At 43.2% G+C, this 18902-nt stretch overlaps 1 protein-coding gene across 1 annotated transcript in view; it reads right to left on the reverse strand.

The window, feature by feature from the left end:
• Nucleotides 1–18902, reverse strand: part of LOC124011338 (GPI ethanolamine phosphate transferase 2-like) — a 134254-nt gene that overhangs the window by 17633 nt on the left and 97719 nt on the right. The window contains exons 10-12 of the mRNA XM_046324617.1: nt 15420–15611; nt 3352–3486; nt 3003–3177 (exon numbers count right to left, since the gene is read on the reverse strand). Of these exons, the coding sequence (XP_046180573.1) occupies nt 3003–3177; nt 3352–3486; nt 15420–15611 (502 nt within the window). The remainder of the gene's footprint in view (nt 1–3002; nt 3178–3351; nt 3487–15419; nt 15612–18902) is intronic.

The raw sequence follows: 18902 nt of genomic DNA on the forward strand, positions 1-18902 counted from the left end.
ACTCAGTTTCATCAACTGTCCGGGTGGGCTGGTCTCAGACGATCACGTAGGAGAAGAAGCCGGATGTGGAGGTCTTTGGTTGGCATGGGTACACGTGGTCTGCGGTTGTGAGGCCGGTTACTTTCAAATTCTCTAAAATGACGGATGCGGCTTATGGTAGAGAAATTAACATTACATTCTCAGTCAACAGCTCTGGTGGACATTTCTGCAGTCAGCATGCCAATTGCATGATCCTTCAAAACTTCAGACATCTGTGTTATTGAGTTGTGTGACAAAACTGCACATTTTAGAGTGGCCTTTTATTGTCTTCAGCAAAAGGTGCACTTGTAAAAGGATCATGCTGTTAAATCAGCTTCTTTATAAGCCATACCTGTCAGGTGGATAGATTATCTTGGCAAAGGAGAAATGCTCCCTAACAGGGATATAAATACATTTGTGAACAGCATTTTAGAGACATAAGCTTTTTGTGCGTATGGAACATTTCTTGGATCTTTTATTTCAGTAGAAAGCCAATATGAGGGTTCATGCTAGAATGAAATGCGGCCGATGCGTGGGTGAGAAAATATCTGTAGAGTTCAAAAAGTACTCGCACTCAAAACCATGAAAAGGAATAACATTTCATTTCAGCTCATAAAACATGGGACCAACACATTACATGTTTGTTCAGTGTATTTACTTGTTCAGTAATTCAATTGGGAAATTCAAACATTATAGATTATAAAATGAATTAACCAATATAATTTTTCTGAATAAACATACACGTCGCTCTCATGAGTGCTGTTGGGAATTGGAGAGGAGGATGAGGAGGGCCGGCACTCTCACTAGTGGAACTGTCAATATTCTCAAAAAGAGAAAGGAGGAGCAGGAGCAAGGCCACTGTCATACTGTAAGGTATCATACTGTAAGCATTTACCCACTGAAGTTGGTTACGATGCCAAACAGCAGTCAGGTCAAGACTCTGGTGAGGACTACGAGCATGCAGATGAGCTTCCCTGAAACGGTTTCTGACAATTTGTGCAGAAATTCCTCGGTTGTGCAAACTCAGTTTCATCAACTGTCCGGGTGGGCTGGTCTCAGACGATCACGTAGGAGAAGAAGCCGGGTGTGGAGGTCTTTGGTTGGCATGGGTACACGTGGTCTGCGGTTGTGAGGCCGGTTACTTTCAAATTCTCTAAAATGACGGAGGCGGCTTATGGTAGAGAAATTGAGGAAGAGGTGGTAGCTTTGCTGATGTGATCTTCGGTAATTTTGCACGATCTTGATCAGATCAAGCTTTTTTGCTGCGTTTTTTATGCAACACTTGGCCTTGCTTTTTGCAACACCAACTCGCTCTCCCTCGGACCTGATTCACATAACTTTTTAAAACTTCATAACCAGTTAGGATGCTGAGGTAGGTTGCCACCGGCGCCCACTGAGAAATAGGCTAATTAGATAATGACAAGTATATTGTCTGTTTGACTCACCTACTACCCATGTAGTAGGTCATTTGACATAGGTGCGAGATGACGGGCACATGGGGCTGCAGGGGCCTATTCGCACTGTTCCAACCGTCTGTCTGCCTGCCCCTCTACTCTCTCCCTCACTGCCTCGCCTGCTCATTCTATTTGCTATAAATGATGTGTGTTTGTTCAGTCTTTGGTCTATTGCGTGTAGAATAGCCTACTCATAGTTAGCCCTACTTGAACTTGAGACATTGCGAGAGGCAGCTTTTATTACCGATGCACGGTTCTGAATGTCTGCCTGGGTGTGCACCTACACACTCTCTCCCTCACTAGAGCGCTCTTTCTTTGCTGTGAAAGATGCAAGAGTTTGTGTTCTTGGAAGTAGCCAACGGCAACTACTCATTCTCCTCTGTTGCAAAAATAGTGAATCTTGGGAGTTGACGGGAAAGGAGTCAAATAATCTATTATTTTGGAGTCGACTCTCCAGCACTAGATATCGACATGGCTACAGTAGGCTAGCCAAGAGGAATGCTAGGTGTCTTTTTGCAGCTTTCTATCAACAGTAGCCAGCATATTGCTAGTGTGTTCCCTATCTAAGGTTTACTTTTGTGAATCTAAATAAATAAGCGCAGCGAGTAGATTGATGGGTGCTTCTTTTTGCGCTGGACAACTCGCATTTGCTGTGTGAAGACATCAACTCGTGTACTGCTCAAGTTACTCGAGAAGTTGTGACCCGCTGGAGCGTGGTTATGCATGAATAAATGGCTGATCATATTGCCAAATACAAATAGCATGGCATTTACCTGTGTAGCCTCCACGGTTTTCAATGGTAGACTGTGACAGAGCAGGTAAATGTTGAACTGGAATGCAAAAATGTGCTGAAAAGTTACTGGCCCGACAGAGGAGATCCACTAGCCCGACCGACAAATTTTCCATTGGCCTCGGGCCAGCAGGCCATAGTTAATGTCGGACCCTGCACGCGAAAGAACATAAATTAAAGTGCAAGAAAACAATAGGCTAAGTGGATTTTGACAAATTATTACCACATTATATGGGACGTGCAAATTCACTAACGTTACATTAGGATGTACAAATTCACACTCTCTCCCTCTGTGTAAAGAAATGTGACGGCAACCATAGTGCACACAACACACAGACCCAGGTACCGAGAGGCGGGACAGACAGCAGACTGTCAAACCAGCAGCGTTTCCCTGTCGTCGCTCACTTTGTGACTGACAGGCGCCTTTCCTATCAATAGATAGCTAGAAGATGCATATCGTTCATTCTAGCGGGACCGGGCTCGGCAGACTATTGTCTGACTAGCGAATTGAAAAGTAGCCTAGTTAATTTAAGTGGAAAAGGTACCAGGCTGAAAATAAGTCTGTAATAGGTTGTATAGTCGACAGCCGGCGCTAATGAAAAACACAGTATGAGCCTTTATGGCTCGCACAAGCCAAGGCTACAAACTCCTTCTTAAAAAGTCATAGCCAGGTGTAGGCATAGCCAGGTTACAAGTAACATACTCCACAATGAATAATATATAATCTAACCGCCCGTTACCTGGAAGTAGAAGAAGGCCTGTCCGAACCAGTAGTGCATGATGGTGGTCTGGGCAGCGTCGTAGTGGAGCTTCTTCCAGATGAACTGGGCCATCAGGGACTGGACCAGCAGGCAGCAGCATAGCACCGGCAGGTTGTGTGCCCGGAACAACAGGGCCACCAACAGAACCACACCACTGTAAGAAGATGTATTTATTGTCCAATAACTATGTAATATGAGTAAATAAGAACAATGATTTATTCCAAACTGACTTGCGTGGTTCAATAAAGTTTGAATAAAACAATTGCCACCTGCCGATTGCTAGCCCGCCTCTCTATTCTGTAGGCTACTTGCCGTGTAGGCTACCTACCTGTAGATTTCCCACAATCCCCTGCTCTTCAGCCGGGCGTCGGCTGTGATGACCTGGGACCTCAGCAGGTCCTTGGAGCCCGTGAAGAAGATGCCCAGGATGAAGACGTACACGAAGCGTGCCTTCATCGTCCCCCTGAGGGGAGAAAAGAGATGAGATGTAGTGGTTAGCCTGTTGAGAACATTGTTCACGGAACGCGAGTGTTCAAGGGCTGGCCACTCCATCTGAATGCCCAAGAGCCTGTTACTAGCCCCAGGTCAAGTTTTCAGATTTAAGTTAGTCTTACCTTCTCTTGAGTATTTTTTGTTGAAGTAACATGTTTTGTCCGTACATTTTTTTTAACACAACACTTTAAAAATACAGAAGCATCTGCAGTTGCAGTTTTGGTGAAGAATGGCAGCAGTGATTCCCCTATATTCAGAAAAAATAGTTGCCACTGCTGCAAAAAAATATGATAAAATATGATATGATGATAAACAGTGCCTTGAGAAAGTATTCATACCCCTTGACTTATTCCACATTTTGTTGTGTTACAGCCTGCATTCAAAATGGATTACATTGCTTTTTTTCCTCTCGCCCATCTACACGCAAAACCCCATAATGACAAAGTGAAAACAGGTTTTTAGAAATGTTAAAATGATTTACAGAAATCTAATTTACATAAATATTCACACCCCTTTGCTATGGCACTCTTTCAGCTCAGGTGCATCCAATTTACTTTGTCACTACAACTTGATTGGAGTCCACCTGTGGCCAACTCAATTGTTTGGACAGGATTTAGAAAGAAACACACCTGTCTATGTAAGTTCCCACAGTTGTCAGAGCAGAAACTATGCCATGAAGTCCAATGAACTGTCTGTAGATCTCAGATATCTAATTATGATGAGGCATATATCATATATAAAACATTTCTAGAGAGTTGAAAGTTCCCAAGAGCATAGTGGTCTCCATCATTGGGAAATTGAAAAAAATATGGAACTACCTAGACTCTGCCTAGAGCTGGCGTCCGACCAAATTGAACAACCAGGCAAGAAGGACCTTGGTCATGGAGGTGACCAAGAACCCAATGACCACTCTGATAGAACTACAGAGTTTCTTGGCTAAAATGGGAGGACCTACCAGAAGGACAACATTCTCTGCAGCACTTTCCCAATCTAGACTCATGGGAGAGTGGCCATACGAAAGCCACTCCTGAGAAAAAGGCACATGACAGCATGCCTGGAGTTTGAAAAATGTCACGCAGAATACAGAGCATAAAGGAAAAGATTATGTGGTCTGATGAGGCAAAAATTGAACTCGTTGGCATGAACTCAAAGTGCTATGTCTGGAGAAAACCAGGCACAGCTCATCACCCTCTAACACCATCCCTTCCGTGAAGCATGGTGGTGGCAGCATCATGCTATAGGGATGCTTTTCAGCAGCAGGGACTGGGAGACTAGCAAATCTTTGACGAGAACCTGCTTTAGTGCATAGAACTTAGACTGGGGGTGAAGATCTACGTTCCAACATGACAATGACCCCAAGCATACATCCAAAACCAAGCTGGGATGACTTCACAACAAGAATGTGAAAGTCTGAGTGGCCCAGCCGAAGCCAAGACTTGAATCCCATTGGAAATCTGTGGAAAGACTTGAAGATTGCTGCCTCTCCCCATCTAACTTAACAGTTTGAAAAATATGCGAGGAAGAAAGGGAGAAAATCCCCAAATCCAGATGTGCAAAGCTGATACAGACATACAAAAAGACGATTCTCTCTGAGATCTACGGACAGTTCCTTGAACATGGTATAATTTCTGCTCTGACATGCACTGTGAACTGTGGGCCCATATATTCACAGGTGTGTCACTTTCTAAATCATGTCCATCAATGGAATTGACCACCGGTGTAACACAACAAAATGTGGAATATGTCAAGGGGTATGAATACTTTATATCGTATATTTCTACTGAGGCGTGCTTTAAAATGGATGGTTGCTGGCTCAATGACTGGAAGTCTATGGAAACAGCTGGCATGTCATTGCGCTAACGCTAGTAAAATTTGTTTATTCATGAGTGTTTTACTCTCCCATGGGCCCAAGAGGAAAATAACAATGATCGATCCATTTGACAGTATAACGGGTAGGTGGATAGAGCTAAGTGTACTCTGAACTTGGGAAAGGTGAATAAAAAGAATGTTGGACTGAGGCCCAATACAAAGTGAGCTTGCCCCTGTCAGATAATAAAATTAGACTTTTCCAAGCTAACGGACACATTGTCAAAACCTCGACCTTTCTCGTTTGCAGCAATTATTGACTGATGACTGATTCATTGTTCGTGACTGATTGACGGAGATGACTGACTCATTGTTCATGCGAGTGCTGATCGAATGCCACATTTTGTTCTTCAAGAACTGAAATGTTTTAGGCCCATCTTGCTTGGCAGACTATTTTAATATTGCAGTGCTGTAGCTGAGCAGGAGCTGAGTGTTCCAGCGGGTTCGGTGGTGCTGCAGCTGAGCAGGAGCTGAGTGTTCCAGCGGGGTCGGTGGTGCTGCAGCTGAGCAGGACCTGAGTGTTCCAGCCGGGTCGGTGGTGCTGCAGATGAGCAGGACCTGAGTGTTCCAGCGGGGTCGGTGGTGCTGCAGCTGAGCAGGACCTGAGTGTTCCAGCGGGGTCGGTGGTGCTGCAGCTGAGCAGGACCTGAGTGTTCCAGCGGGGTCGGTGGTGCTGCAGCTGAGCAGGACCTGAGTGTTCCAGTGGGGTCGGTGGTGCCGCAGCTGAGCAGGACCTGAGTGTTCCAGTGGGGTCGGTGGTGCCGCAGCTGAGCAGGACCTGAGTGTTCCAGCGGGGTCGGTGGTGCCGTAGCTGAGCAGGACCTGAGTGTTCCAGCGGGGTCGGTGGTGCTGCAGCTGAGCAGGACCTGAGTGTTCCAGCGGGGTCGGTGGTGCTGCAGCTGAGCAGGACCTGAGTTAGTGGTTGGGGCCAACACAACCAACAGTGTCAGGGGGTAAAGTCACATTCCTGAGCTGTGCCACATTATGTAGCACAGCACACACCCTCACAACGTCGCAGACCATTTTGGGCTTGTACAAAAGGTTTCCGCCTGAGGAATCGAGGCAGCGGCATCTGCCCATCAGACGCCCGATGGTGCGCTCCACAACAGCGCGTACCTGGCGCACGTTGTAGTTCCTCTCCTCTGCGCTCTGTGGATTGGTGAAAGGGGTGAGCAGCCACCGCTGGAGGGGATATCCACTATCGCCTGCAAAGTTAGTGAATTGGTTAGGCACTGCAGTAGAGAAAAATTGCAATTGATTTAGAATTTCTACATTACTCATCCATACCTAGAAGCCAGCCATCACGCATAGCTCCGGCCTCAAGACTGCGCCCAACACTGCTGTTGCTCCATAAGAATGAGTCATGGGTTGACCCAGGCCACCAAGCCACTACATTAGTCAGTACCATGTCCGCATCACATATGATTTGGACATTAATGGAATGATAACGCATTTGATTAATGAAAGCAAATTGATTATCACTCAGTGCCCGTACAGCAACATGAGTGCAGTCAATAGCACCAGGACATTGCTGCAAATTGCACTTTTTTATTTGCCTGTTCACCCACCATGTAAGGAAACATTATGTAGAGATGCATCAATCCAATTATACCTCCTAACACATCTGGCATAACGCGGCTAAAGGTTGGCTGAGAGATCCCTGACCTGTCAGCCAATCCCTTTGAAAGGTGCCAGAAATCCGAGGGTTGTGGGACAGGCACGTCTAGGTTTCTATGGGTGCTTCTCTGTGAAGCTGGGCCCACTACATACAGCACAGAGATCCAAGAGAACAGCTCTTGGTAATCAGAACCGGCTCTTAAGCCACTCATCATCATTGGCCAGTAAATCTTGCTCGTCTCTGAGAATTCGCTCTCTCCGAACCGTGCCAAAGCAGCCATTGTGCATCATTACACATTGTAATTGCATGCCTTTTTATACCCACCCGTTTGATTGTCAAAGCTACCCAACTGTGTTACACCTTCAGGTGTGGTAATTACCCTGATTGTAACAGACAATGACAGGGCCATTATCACATTGACAGATCTGCGCAACGAACACGTGATAACAATATATGAAACTGTGTACTTGTATCTGCCCGATTGAGGCATCGAAAACGGAATCAGTTTAAATGTAATTTGTGCTACTGTTCACCGTACTATTTATGAGAATACATTTCATAACTTGCGAGTATTGTTTAATAATTACAGATCCGATTTAAACTGTACGGTGAGGGGTTCTTTTGCAAAAAATGATATCTCCATTTGTATTTATTATCCTAAATCAGTTTATTTTTTTTGTTTTTTTTTGTGTGCACTCCAGGGAACTCTTCATATATAATACGGCAGAGGTAATATTTCAATTTATTTTACACAATGGTATCAATTTCAAAACGTTTCTAGTTTCACCCTTCCGCCATGGGAGTCGCAGTTCTAATTTCCCCAGTTTATGTGCGTACGTATGGGTCAAAGTGTCCGTGGAGGACCAAACATTCTCCGGTCAAGTTATTTATTTATTTGTATAAATCCCAAAGTTTGCTTCGAAAGTGGCGCATGCCTTCTTTTGTGCCTACGCAACGTTTATAAATGAGGCTGTGGATCTTTTCCAGACTGTAGTACAATTCCATATTTTTTTATGTTTTAAAAATTGCTATTGGTCTGTAACTTTTTCACATGTTAAGACCTGAGCGAGCACCATGTACACAAGATACAAGACCACTGGATTCTAGACAAGGTGGGGAGTTGAAGGGCAAGGCAATCTAGCAATTGATATGATGAAAGCAAGTACACAGATAAACACAGTCATTTCTCCTTTCAGCTGAGGTGTGCCCTCTAAGTCTGACACTGACCAAACTAGACTGGTCCGATTACACACTTACGCAACTCTGACAAACACTGACAACCTCGTAAAAAAAGATAAGTCCAAAAAGATAAACACAAGTCAGTTTCCCAGCCTCTTGATTCAAATTCATGTGTGTTATTTGTAATAGCAGAAGTCACAAGGACATCTGCTTTGACTAAAATCCATACAGATGAATGAATCATGATTTCTCTGCCTGTTATTATGGCACGCAGAACATTTTCTGCGTCATCGCTCATCGGGAAAAGGTACAACAACAGGAGATGCCATGTAGCCTCCTGGCAGGTAACCATGGAGACAGGGTTGTGTGAACAAGAGTCAGGAGTTTTTAATGTGAGGACACTCAGGAGTGACAGGGTGCAGATAGTCAGTCTGCCAAACAGCAAACCCCATGCAATCCTTAGTTCAGTGTGTGTTTGTGTGTGTCTGTGTGTGTGTGCGTGCGGGATAGAGAGATATACATATGAAAATGTGCACCTAAACAATAATGGATTAGGCCATTTTTACTGCTAGCTGCTGTACCTAGGGAAGGAGAGGCAGAGTAATTATCAGTAAAACTCCTCTTACCTAGTGGGCAAAACATGCTTGAAATGACTTCATAATGAAAGTGCAAATGGTTTTATGATGTAATTTAAACCTGTTTAGCCTGCAGGGAAAGCCCTCACCAGGCAAACCTCACTACCTAAACAAGGTGCCTATAAAAGTAGAACACTCAAGTGCCCGCCTTATTGTCAAACACGCACTTGACTGACAGCGTGTCCCCGAAAGGGGCCAGACATCCTTGAATTTTAAGGAGCCTGTAGTGATAGGAGTGGGATAAGGGTCTGGTTCACTAGGAGAGGGAGTCAAGCAGGTGTTGCGCAATGTATTATTCATTCACTGGGTTTGTATTGCAGCCTTCATCCCTCAGATGAATGGCCAGCAGTTCCTTCTAACCCTGGAGTTGTGCCCTAGCTACATCTCTCACTTGTATATTATTCAAATGTTTTATCTAAAACACAAATCCGAGGTGGAGAGAATCCCTGCCCTTCTTGGTTCTTATGCTAAGCATAGCTGGAAATTCTTGTTTTGTTGTATTTATTCTAAGCATGGCTGGGGGGGTGACTTGTTAGCTGGGTTGACTATGTGAGGATGAAGAGGAGTCTCTTTTTGTTTGTGAAGGTAAATGTGGTGGTGTCTGGGCTTTTCCACAGGTGCCTGTGTGCGGGCTTAAGCTGGATGCTATTTCACGGAGCAACACAATCAGCAAATTAAATGAGCTGTAATTATGGCAAACAAACGGCACGTTGAGGCCAGTGTGTGTTGTTTGGGGTGAGCGGCACAGATGGGTACAGAACGAGCAAATGCAGACATGATGCCAGCCTCCTCTCGCTCTCTGCAGTGATGAGGCAAATGCTCTCGGGGGGGAAACCACACACAGAAATGTAAACCCTGGCATTTAGACGCCGGCAGAACAACCGTGCTAATAACACCCCCTGATAAACTGACAATCCAAACCGAAAAAACAAGAGGAAGATTCTGTAGTGTTCTGGACACCATGTACTGCAGTCTGTGTTTTTCAGTCTGTCCATTGGTCTGTCTGGCAGTCTGTCTCGGTCTGCTTTCCTAAAGTACCTGTATAACTGGATCGAATCAAATCACATTTTATTGGTCACATACAAATATTTAACAGATGTTATTGCGGTTGTAGCGAAATGCTTGTGTTCCTAGCTCCAACAGTGCAGTAGTATATCACAATTCCCACAATCTAAAAATTACAAAAAATGGGATTAATAAATGGTTATTGAACAAGGTGTGTATCCTAGTTAACTTGACTGATGACAGTGATGGGAACATCCCATAGCCTTGAATGAAAAGATGGGTGTGTCCTGACATCAGTCATCAAAAAGCCAGAACAGCCATCTAGTAGGGCCCGGATGATACCAGCATTGCAATACTTGTTAGTGTAGTTCTGTCCTTGAGCTGTTCTTGTCTATTAATGTTCTGTATTATGTCATGTTTCATGTTTTGTGTGGACCCCAGGAAGAGTAGCTGCTGCTTTTCCAAAAGCTAATGGGGATCCTAATAAAATACCAAACATCTTTAGGAAACTTCTTTTGGAAACAAACATCATCATGTTGTCACCCAGAGTCACATTTATTTATTTTCCAAACTATAGCACACACTATTTTTCATAAAATAGGTTTTTAAAGGACCAAATAGATGTGTCTGCTTCATGTGAAAAAATATTCCCGATACTGGTGTCGTCCCAGGCACTACCATCTAGGAGAGTGAAGCACAATGGATCCTTCAAGAGAGGACTCCAAACCCATGAGAGACACCCGCCAAGACACCTCACATTAGTATCAGTGGATTGGAAAGATGATTAGGTAATGATAATTTTTTGTCACTTTTCGGGAGAACAGTTCAAATAGTCACCTGCATGTTCATTACTTGCTAATGAGAGCAGGCTGTAAGAGGGACGACATGAGAAATGGACAAACAGTGGTATCTTGGATGCTCAAAGGCCTTTCTATTTTGAGAATAGATTTGGTCTTGACAGAGATCATAGCCACACAGAATTGAACAAAATACATTTTGTGAACAATTGAACAAAAATTGGAGAGAATGTTGAGATGCAGTGAATTCAGGAAGTATTCATACCCCTAGACTTATTCCACATTTTGTTGTGTTACAGCCTGAATTCAAAATGGATTAAATTGCTTTTTTCCCCTCTCGCCCATCTACACACAATACCCTATAATGACAAAGTGAAAACAGGTTTTTAGAAATGTTTGGAAATGTATTGAAATTTAAATACAGAAATATCTCATTATCTCATCTTTGAAAGTGCTTACAGCTGTGAGTCTCTAAGAGCTTTGCACACCTGGATTGTACAATATTTGCCCATCATTCTTTTCAACATCTTTCAAGCTCTGTCAAATTGTTTGCTGATCATTGCTAGACATATATTTTCAAGTCTTGCCATAGATCTTCAAGCCGATTTAAGTCAAAACTGCAATTAGGCCACTCAGGAACATTCACTGTCTTCTTGGTAAGCAACTCCAGTGTAGATTTGGCCTTAATATCCCAGTGTCTGGTGGAAAGCAAACTGAACCAGGTATTTTCTCCAGGAATTTGCCTGTGGTTAGCGCCATTCAGTCATTTTTTTATCTTGAAAAACTCTTCAGTACATAACGATTACAAGCATACCCATAACATGATGCAGCCACCACTATGCTTGAAAATATGGAGAGTGCTACTCAGTAATGGGTTGTATTGGATTTGCCCCAAACATAACACTTTGTATTAATTAAGGACAAAAAGTTAACTGCTATGCCACATTTCTTTGCAGTATTACTTTAGTGCAAACAGGATGTATGTTTTGGAATATTTTTTATTCTGTACAGGTGTCTTCTTTTCACTCTGTCAATTAGGTTAGTATTGTGGAGAAACTACAATGTTGTTGAGCCATATTCAGTTCTCCTATCACAGCCATTCAACTCTGTAACGGCTCCATTGGCCTCATGGGGAAATCCCTGATTAATTTCCGGAAATTGAGTTAGGAATGACGTAAGTGTTTTAATGCATATTGACTCACGACATTTTCATTTTTCATTAATTGAATTGAATTTAAAAATCCACTTTGACATTATGGGGTATTGTGTGTAGATCAGTGACACAACATCTCAATGTAATCCATTTAAAAATGTGAAATACTTTCTGAAGGCACTGTATATAACGTGAACATTCTGAACTAATTCTATGATTGTGACAGAGGGAAGCTTAGAACAGAAGATCACATCAGCTATAGGCTGAATGTGTGTATGAACAATGAGAGCTTCATTCTTATCCAGGCATGTCTTTGAAGACAGAGAGACTGAGCCTTACTTTGAACCCCTCATCCATGACACCTGAAATCCCTGCATGTGTGTATTTTTGTGTGTGTGTAATGTGCAATGTGCATGCGTGTGTGTGTGTACTCAGAGATTCCGATGAGAGTCAGAATTAATATGCATCTTCATGAGGGATCTGCATGCATAAATGTTCCCAAATGAAGTGTCAGCACAACTAACATTTAAAAAGGACAATAAATAAAGGGACTGTTTTTGGGCAGGTGTAAAGCACTGCAGGAACCAATTGAGATACTATGTGTAGTTATTTTCTAGTACAAGCTGTGCTTTGACAGAACACACAAACAGAACTTTGAAGATATTTCAGCAATTTTTGACACCTCGATTGCAGTGGTGTGTCAGTTCTATGTGCTCTGGAGTAGTGTTAGTGGGAACTCTTCAGCTTCGAAGCAAGTGTCCCTATACTTAAAAGGTCCAAACAATAACCTTGATAGATCATTGAAACGTTTATAGCTACTCAGCCACCCTCTGAACACAAGGTGGTTTCTCTAGGATAATGAGAAACATGACATTGCTTAAGTATCGCTCAATCTTTACCTTTCCTCACAGGAAGGGGATTATAAAAGATGGGATATCAAACAAAATCCCCAGAACAATGGAAATGAATTACAGCTGGGAGCTAAGTGATGTTCGGGAGAACATTTGCATTGCATCTCAGGGACTAGTAACGTAACTACGCAATAATGATATTTGGAACAACGTAAGTATCTTCTACATTTTTGCCAGCATTGTGTCAACTCTGGTGCCTCACTTCATTTTTAAGGGACTTTTTTCTCCAGTCCCATATCTTATCATGAGTAACACTTGTCTTGCAGTGGCTGCTGAAGAAAATACGATGTCGCTTTGACTACAATACATATTTTGACTACACTATTTCTCAAAAAAAAGTAGAATCTGAGGAGTTGTTTTGTTTCAGATCCCAGGTGCAACATCCACTGCTGTTGTGCCATAGAGCAAGGCACTTAACCCCAAAACACAGGGGTGTTGAAACTCAGGAACACCCTGTGCTGCTCTCATGATTGGACTATGTTTGTGTGTTATCTGGGGGAGTTGGGAGTAGAACCTCAAACTACACATTTCTGATATAATATATAAACTATTATAGTACTATTATATTCAGCATGGTGCTGTAACACAAACGCTTCCATGCCCTTCACAGCAACTCAGGTGTGTTCAGATAACACAGAAGCCTCCCAGGGTTGCTGTGAGATGTATTTCATCACAGAGACAACACCGGCCCTTAAGCCACTCCTGTAATTCACATTAACTGCACTGGGCTGAGATATGATTCCACGTTGTCATTTAACAAGAGGATGGGTCATATCAGTGGGGCAGATAAAGGCTGGTCAAAAAAGCTGGAGTACTCCACCCCCCCAAAGACATTCAATACTGTATGCCACAAATTACATTCACATTGAGAGCCAATCATATGTGTTCTGTGACACCTGACGTAGCCCCCCCAAAAAACAACAATTTTGATTACATTTAGGTTTAGCTGAACTCGTGAGAATGAGTAGCATGGCTTTCTCACCTTAGTCGATGTGTGGGAACGTGCACCGGTATTGTCCTACTAGCACTGACTTTGCTGATATCTACATTCTTGAGGAAAAATGAATTTACTACGACTGTGATATGTAGTTGTCTCACCTATCTTAAGATATACGCACTAGTTGCAAGGGGCTCTGGGTACAAGCGTTGGATAAATAACTAAAATGTAAATGTTAAAATGTGGTACAACATACACAGACTATTTTTAATACTGGCCTATCGACGCTATAATGATGTGAGGTAAAATGTTAAAATATAAAACTACATGGGAAAATAAAAAATGAACAACAAGCAGTATGAACAACAGCAAAATCACAAGTGATAAATAAAAAATAAAAAAGTTGTGACTATTACACAGAAGCTTGATGATTCAAAGTGCCTCTTAAACCACATTACTTCCCAGAATGGCTTTCCTTATGCCGGAGGTACATGACAACTCCGCTTTTTCAAAATGACAAAAACGGTCTGATTGATGACCCCATCTGGTAGGGGGGGTATGACTCCACAGCGTCTGCAGGGCCATATCAATCATGGCCACTCATCAGGCCGAGGACGGGCGGCACGACAGCTAAACGCGAGACAGCAGGAGACCCAGAAATTCCAAGGCCCCTTTTCCCTCCATTTTCTGTTGACTACAATGCTCTTTTGGAGGCATTTGATTGAGCATTTCCTCACGTGAAACAGATGAAAGAATAGAAGAAAGGAGGGAGAAATAGAGGAATAAATGTGGGCACTCAATCCCTACCTCCCAGCTCATTACAGCGAACACCAGAACATGTCACAGGGTATTCTGTATGATTTTAATGGACAGGTAAATGATGATTAATTTATTATTGGGAGAAGACTACTGCATAGAGAGCTATACAAGAATTGTTTCCTCATAAAAAAAATGAAATGTCAAATTTGCCAATTTTTTTTTGCTGTCAGTCAAGCCCAACTGTCTTACGAAGCACACACAACAAGATGCATCCTGAACTATCATAGCGAGTCAGTGTGGAAGACCCTCTTTCAGCAATGTGGGCCAGTGTGATGAGGCACAAAGGATGAAGGGGTCTCATGCTACCAGATTAGCCTGACTGTGAGTGATTGAGCTGGGGCCGTTGATGTTGTGGACTCAACTTAATGGGAATGCCAGGAGGTTGCCACGGCGCAAGCATAAACAACTTCCTGTGGTGATTAATGACTGGGCGACTTTGCATGGTGGCGTTGTCAATTATAGGGCAGGATAACTGGGCAGTAGCACCTGCGTACTCATTGTGTTCTTGCAGTGGGGCTGAAGACAGGCAGGCAAGTAGGGAGGCATTGATCCGAGTGGGAGGGCGAAGGAGCTCCACATTTGGTGAATAGAAATCAAAAGCACTGGGGTAAACAAAGTGATCGTCATCTTTTCCTAGTTTTTCTTCCTCTATGTATTGCTGTGTATTTTATCCCGATGTAGTCCTTAAAGATGCAGTCCCGGGATCTTAAGCCCTTACAAATTCTTATTGTACGAATTGGAATTCGTAAAAAAACAAAACAAATTGGAGGTCAGGACGAAACATATCATACAAAATGGATGACATAGTACACAATTTTCGGTGACCCGTTTTGGCTCATGACATGATGTGACCACCTATCAAAAGGCTCAACAAACACAAATGCAATACAGCATTTCTTCAGATTTGATGCAAAACCACAATTGCATTAAAGGGCGATTGGGAAAGAGTAATCATTTGCCACATAATAGTCGGCGAAAACTTACTTGGACATGTTTCCACTGGAATGTTGCCATGGTAACACAACGTTGCCCACAGCCGCCCGGTAGCTGTAGACACCCAGAAGGCCGAGAGCCAGGGCAATCTTGGAGACCCAGGAACATCGCCGCTGGACCAGGAAGTAGATAAGAGCCAATGACATGGCGGCCAACAAGGACAGCACCGTCTTGTGTTCTGAGCTGTAGAGACCGAACAGATGAACATTTAAACCACTGTAAAACTGCACTAATTACAGAGTAATTTGTTTTTGAACAATATTGCAGTTTAGTGCAGCAATATTGCAGTTTAGGGCTGTAATATTGAAAGCATTAAGCTATTTGTTGCAGAGCTCAGAGGCATTTTGCATTGGTAAAATATTGCCCTTATCTTTCCATAGGAGGTTGTTTCCTTGGACTCACACCTCAGTCATACATTGAAAAATAGAAGGGGGTACTAACTAAGAATAGCACATTCACTGTACTCAGGTCCCACTGTTCTCTATATAGGAAGGGCTAGTGGAAATTAGAGAAAGTCCTTGGCTCAAGATGTACACCTTCATTACAGTAATGCGAAAAATTACACATTTGCAAGTCCATTTCTCACAAGTACTCTAATAGAAGTCACTCAAGGGCAAAACATGGCGATTTTCAAATCAAATCACCATAGTATTCTAAGGGGAAAAGTCTGTAATGGTGTTGGCTACAGCAGTGGATGTAAAGCTGTTTCGGCTACATTTTCTTGCCTAAACACACCCATTCAATGTTAGTAGGGACAGGGCAATTAATCCTAAACAAGTTGAGAATGGGAAAAAAATTGGAAAATCTCAGGCAAAGCAATAGAGTAAGAAGGTGTGCGGTACAATAGCTCGAAGGGACCTTCCTTTGTCTCCTTTCCTCCACATCATCTACTCTGATGAGAAAGGACTGGACTGGTGATAGCAACTTCCCAGTAAGCATCTATTTTAAAAAACTTTTTTTTTCACATGTACCCTTCTTTTGCATTCATAACACTGCAGTTGAAAGAGAGGAGACAAGGAAGAGGAGACCACGTTCAACTTTTTAGATGCAGCCCAGATACGCCAGAGGAACAGCATGGCCCTGGTATCGGGGCAGGGGGGTTGGGTCAGGGAAGGGGAACAGGCGGACACCTTGGGGGAGGAACATGAAGGAGGAACGATGCCCGAGCTCATTACCCAGTGTACCCACTCCGCATAGAACAGGGGGAATATGGGAAAAGGGGCAGCGCCAGACAGGGTAAAGGCCAGCTAATGGAGGCGAGAAGGAAATTCTAATTCCACAATACGCTGACCCTGGTGCCCCCCAGCGCAAGGCATTCGTCTTGTTACATGTGTCACCGCGAGAATGCTAATGGAACAGAAAAACCTCGGGTTCAACAATGAGAACAGCGGGTTCACTGACGGTTCCTCAAACTTTCTGCCAGACTGGAATGTTTTTTTGGTACATCTCTCTGAGAATCCGAGTGTGCGATGCTTCACGGATAACAATCTTATTCCGGCTCTGATGCGGAGGCAATTAGGGTTTGTTATCTTGGCACCTAAAATCCCTCTGAAGCTAGGACAGCAGAGACCCTGCCCATCTTCCCGAAAAACATCTAAAACCCAACCTTTTCAACGAGTATCTTAAACCCTACCTCTTCAAAGAGCTATCTTAAGATGAATGCACTAACTGTGGATAAAAGTGTCTGCTAAATGACTAAAATGTAAATGTAAAATGTAAGAATTACAGGGAAGTCAGAGAGAGGCTTTTAACACACAATGGAAAGGAACAGACTAATGCTACCTGCAGAGACAGCCAAAGATATGATTCATTAGCTCCTACGGGAGTGACTCCATTTTTATTTATATCCTTGCTGTGAGGAAACTAGCCACCATTATGGTGCTGCAGAGACAATACGGTAAGTTAACAGACAACAGGCTCTAACGGATAACACTCAATGCGCTTTCTCTTGGTCTATACAATGAATCTTATTTCATTCATTAGCCTAAATCCTTTGCCAAGGTATAGTACCGTAGGTTCACCAAGTTTTCTGTATGTTCAGAATCTCACTCACTTTGAAGTCAGACTACTGGATGACAACGCTTTATTGAGACATGGTGACAATTTAGTTAAGAGGCCATGCGGGCAATGCATTATAATATGGTCAAGACTTGTCATGAGCATGTCATGTCTGAGCACTTCATGCCTTCCTTAGGAAAACCTCTGAGTCTTTATACACCATGTTGAGTCTGCTAAAATGAATAGGAGCCCTGAGGTAGATTGGATTTCACATTTGTCCATATATTGTAGAGTCTACTTTGCCTAGGCAACGCTACAAAGAAGCTTGGTAAGAAAAATGACATATTGCAAGTTTTCTGGCCTGTGGGGAACTTCACTGGTCGTATCTTCTTAAGACTTAACCTCTGAGTGCTCTAACTGTTATGATGCTGCAAAATGGCTAAAGGAGCAAATCATTCAATTATATTATGTGAAGAGTCATTCCAGGGCTGACCAGATACTTCAAATGAACTTTCCCTGGGTGTTTACGTCCAAGTCACATAATCCTGTGGGAAAAAATAAATAAATAAAAAGAATCGCATTTTTTTGCACATTTTTCTTTACATAGGCTTCCTTCCTCCCGCATCCAACCAAGCAACTAACTGAGACTTGATTCACTGTGCTGGCCAGAGCACATATCTAATGGGGTGGAATGGGCCCTGGTTTAGACTGGGAGACAAGCCCGGACTAGCCATCTGTCTGTGTGGCAGTTCTGCAGCCTTGAGGGAGCTCTCCAAGGACGAATAATGACTATGTACACAATACATGGGCAGACAATGAAGCACGTTGACCCGATTTGTGAGGGAGTGGGTACGGTACAGCTAAGCAAACCAGGTGAAAGACTAGATTGGAAAACCAGCATATGAAAGTTTCAAGTTTCAATGTCACATGCACAAGTAGAGTGAACTGCCTTTCTTGCTAGCTCAAAATCCAACAATGCAATAACCAGTGACAATATAATACTATGAAAAAACAGAAATAAGAAGAACACAATAAGTAAGTAAGCATACTATATACAGGGTCAGTTCCAATACCATATTTACAATGTGCAGGGATACTGATGGAGGTAGATATGTATAGGGGTAAGGTGACTAGGCAACAGGATATAAGATAAACAGAGCAGCAGCAGGTTGTATGCGAGTGGCTGTGCGTGTGTATGTATATGCAGTATAAATATACATGCATATTATGTGTGAGTGAGCAGATGATGGTGGGTGGGGTGTGTGTGTGTGTGCGTGCGTGAGTGTGAGTGTGTAGGGCCCAGTGAGTGTGAGTGTGTGTGTGTAGGGCCCAGTGAGTGTGAGTGTGTAGGGCCCAGTGAGTGTGAGTGTGAGTGTGTGTGTGTGTAGGGCCCAGTGAGTGTGAGTGTGTGTGTGTAGGGCCCAGTGAGTGTGAGTGTGTGTGTGTGTGTGTGTGTGTGTGTGTGTGTGTGTGTGT

This window comes from Oncorhynchus gorbuscha, linkage group LG23, assembly GCF_021184085.1.
Source record: "Oncorhynchus gorbuscha isolate QuinsamMale2020 ecotype Even-year linkage group LG23, OgorEven_v1.0, whole genome shotgun sequence".
NCBI lineage: Eukaryota > Metazoa > Chordata > Actinopteri > Salmoniformes > Salmonidae > Oncorhynchus > Oncorhynchus gorbuscha.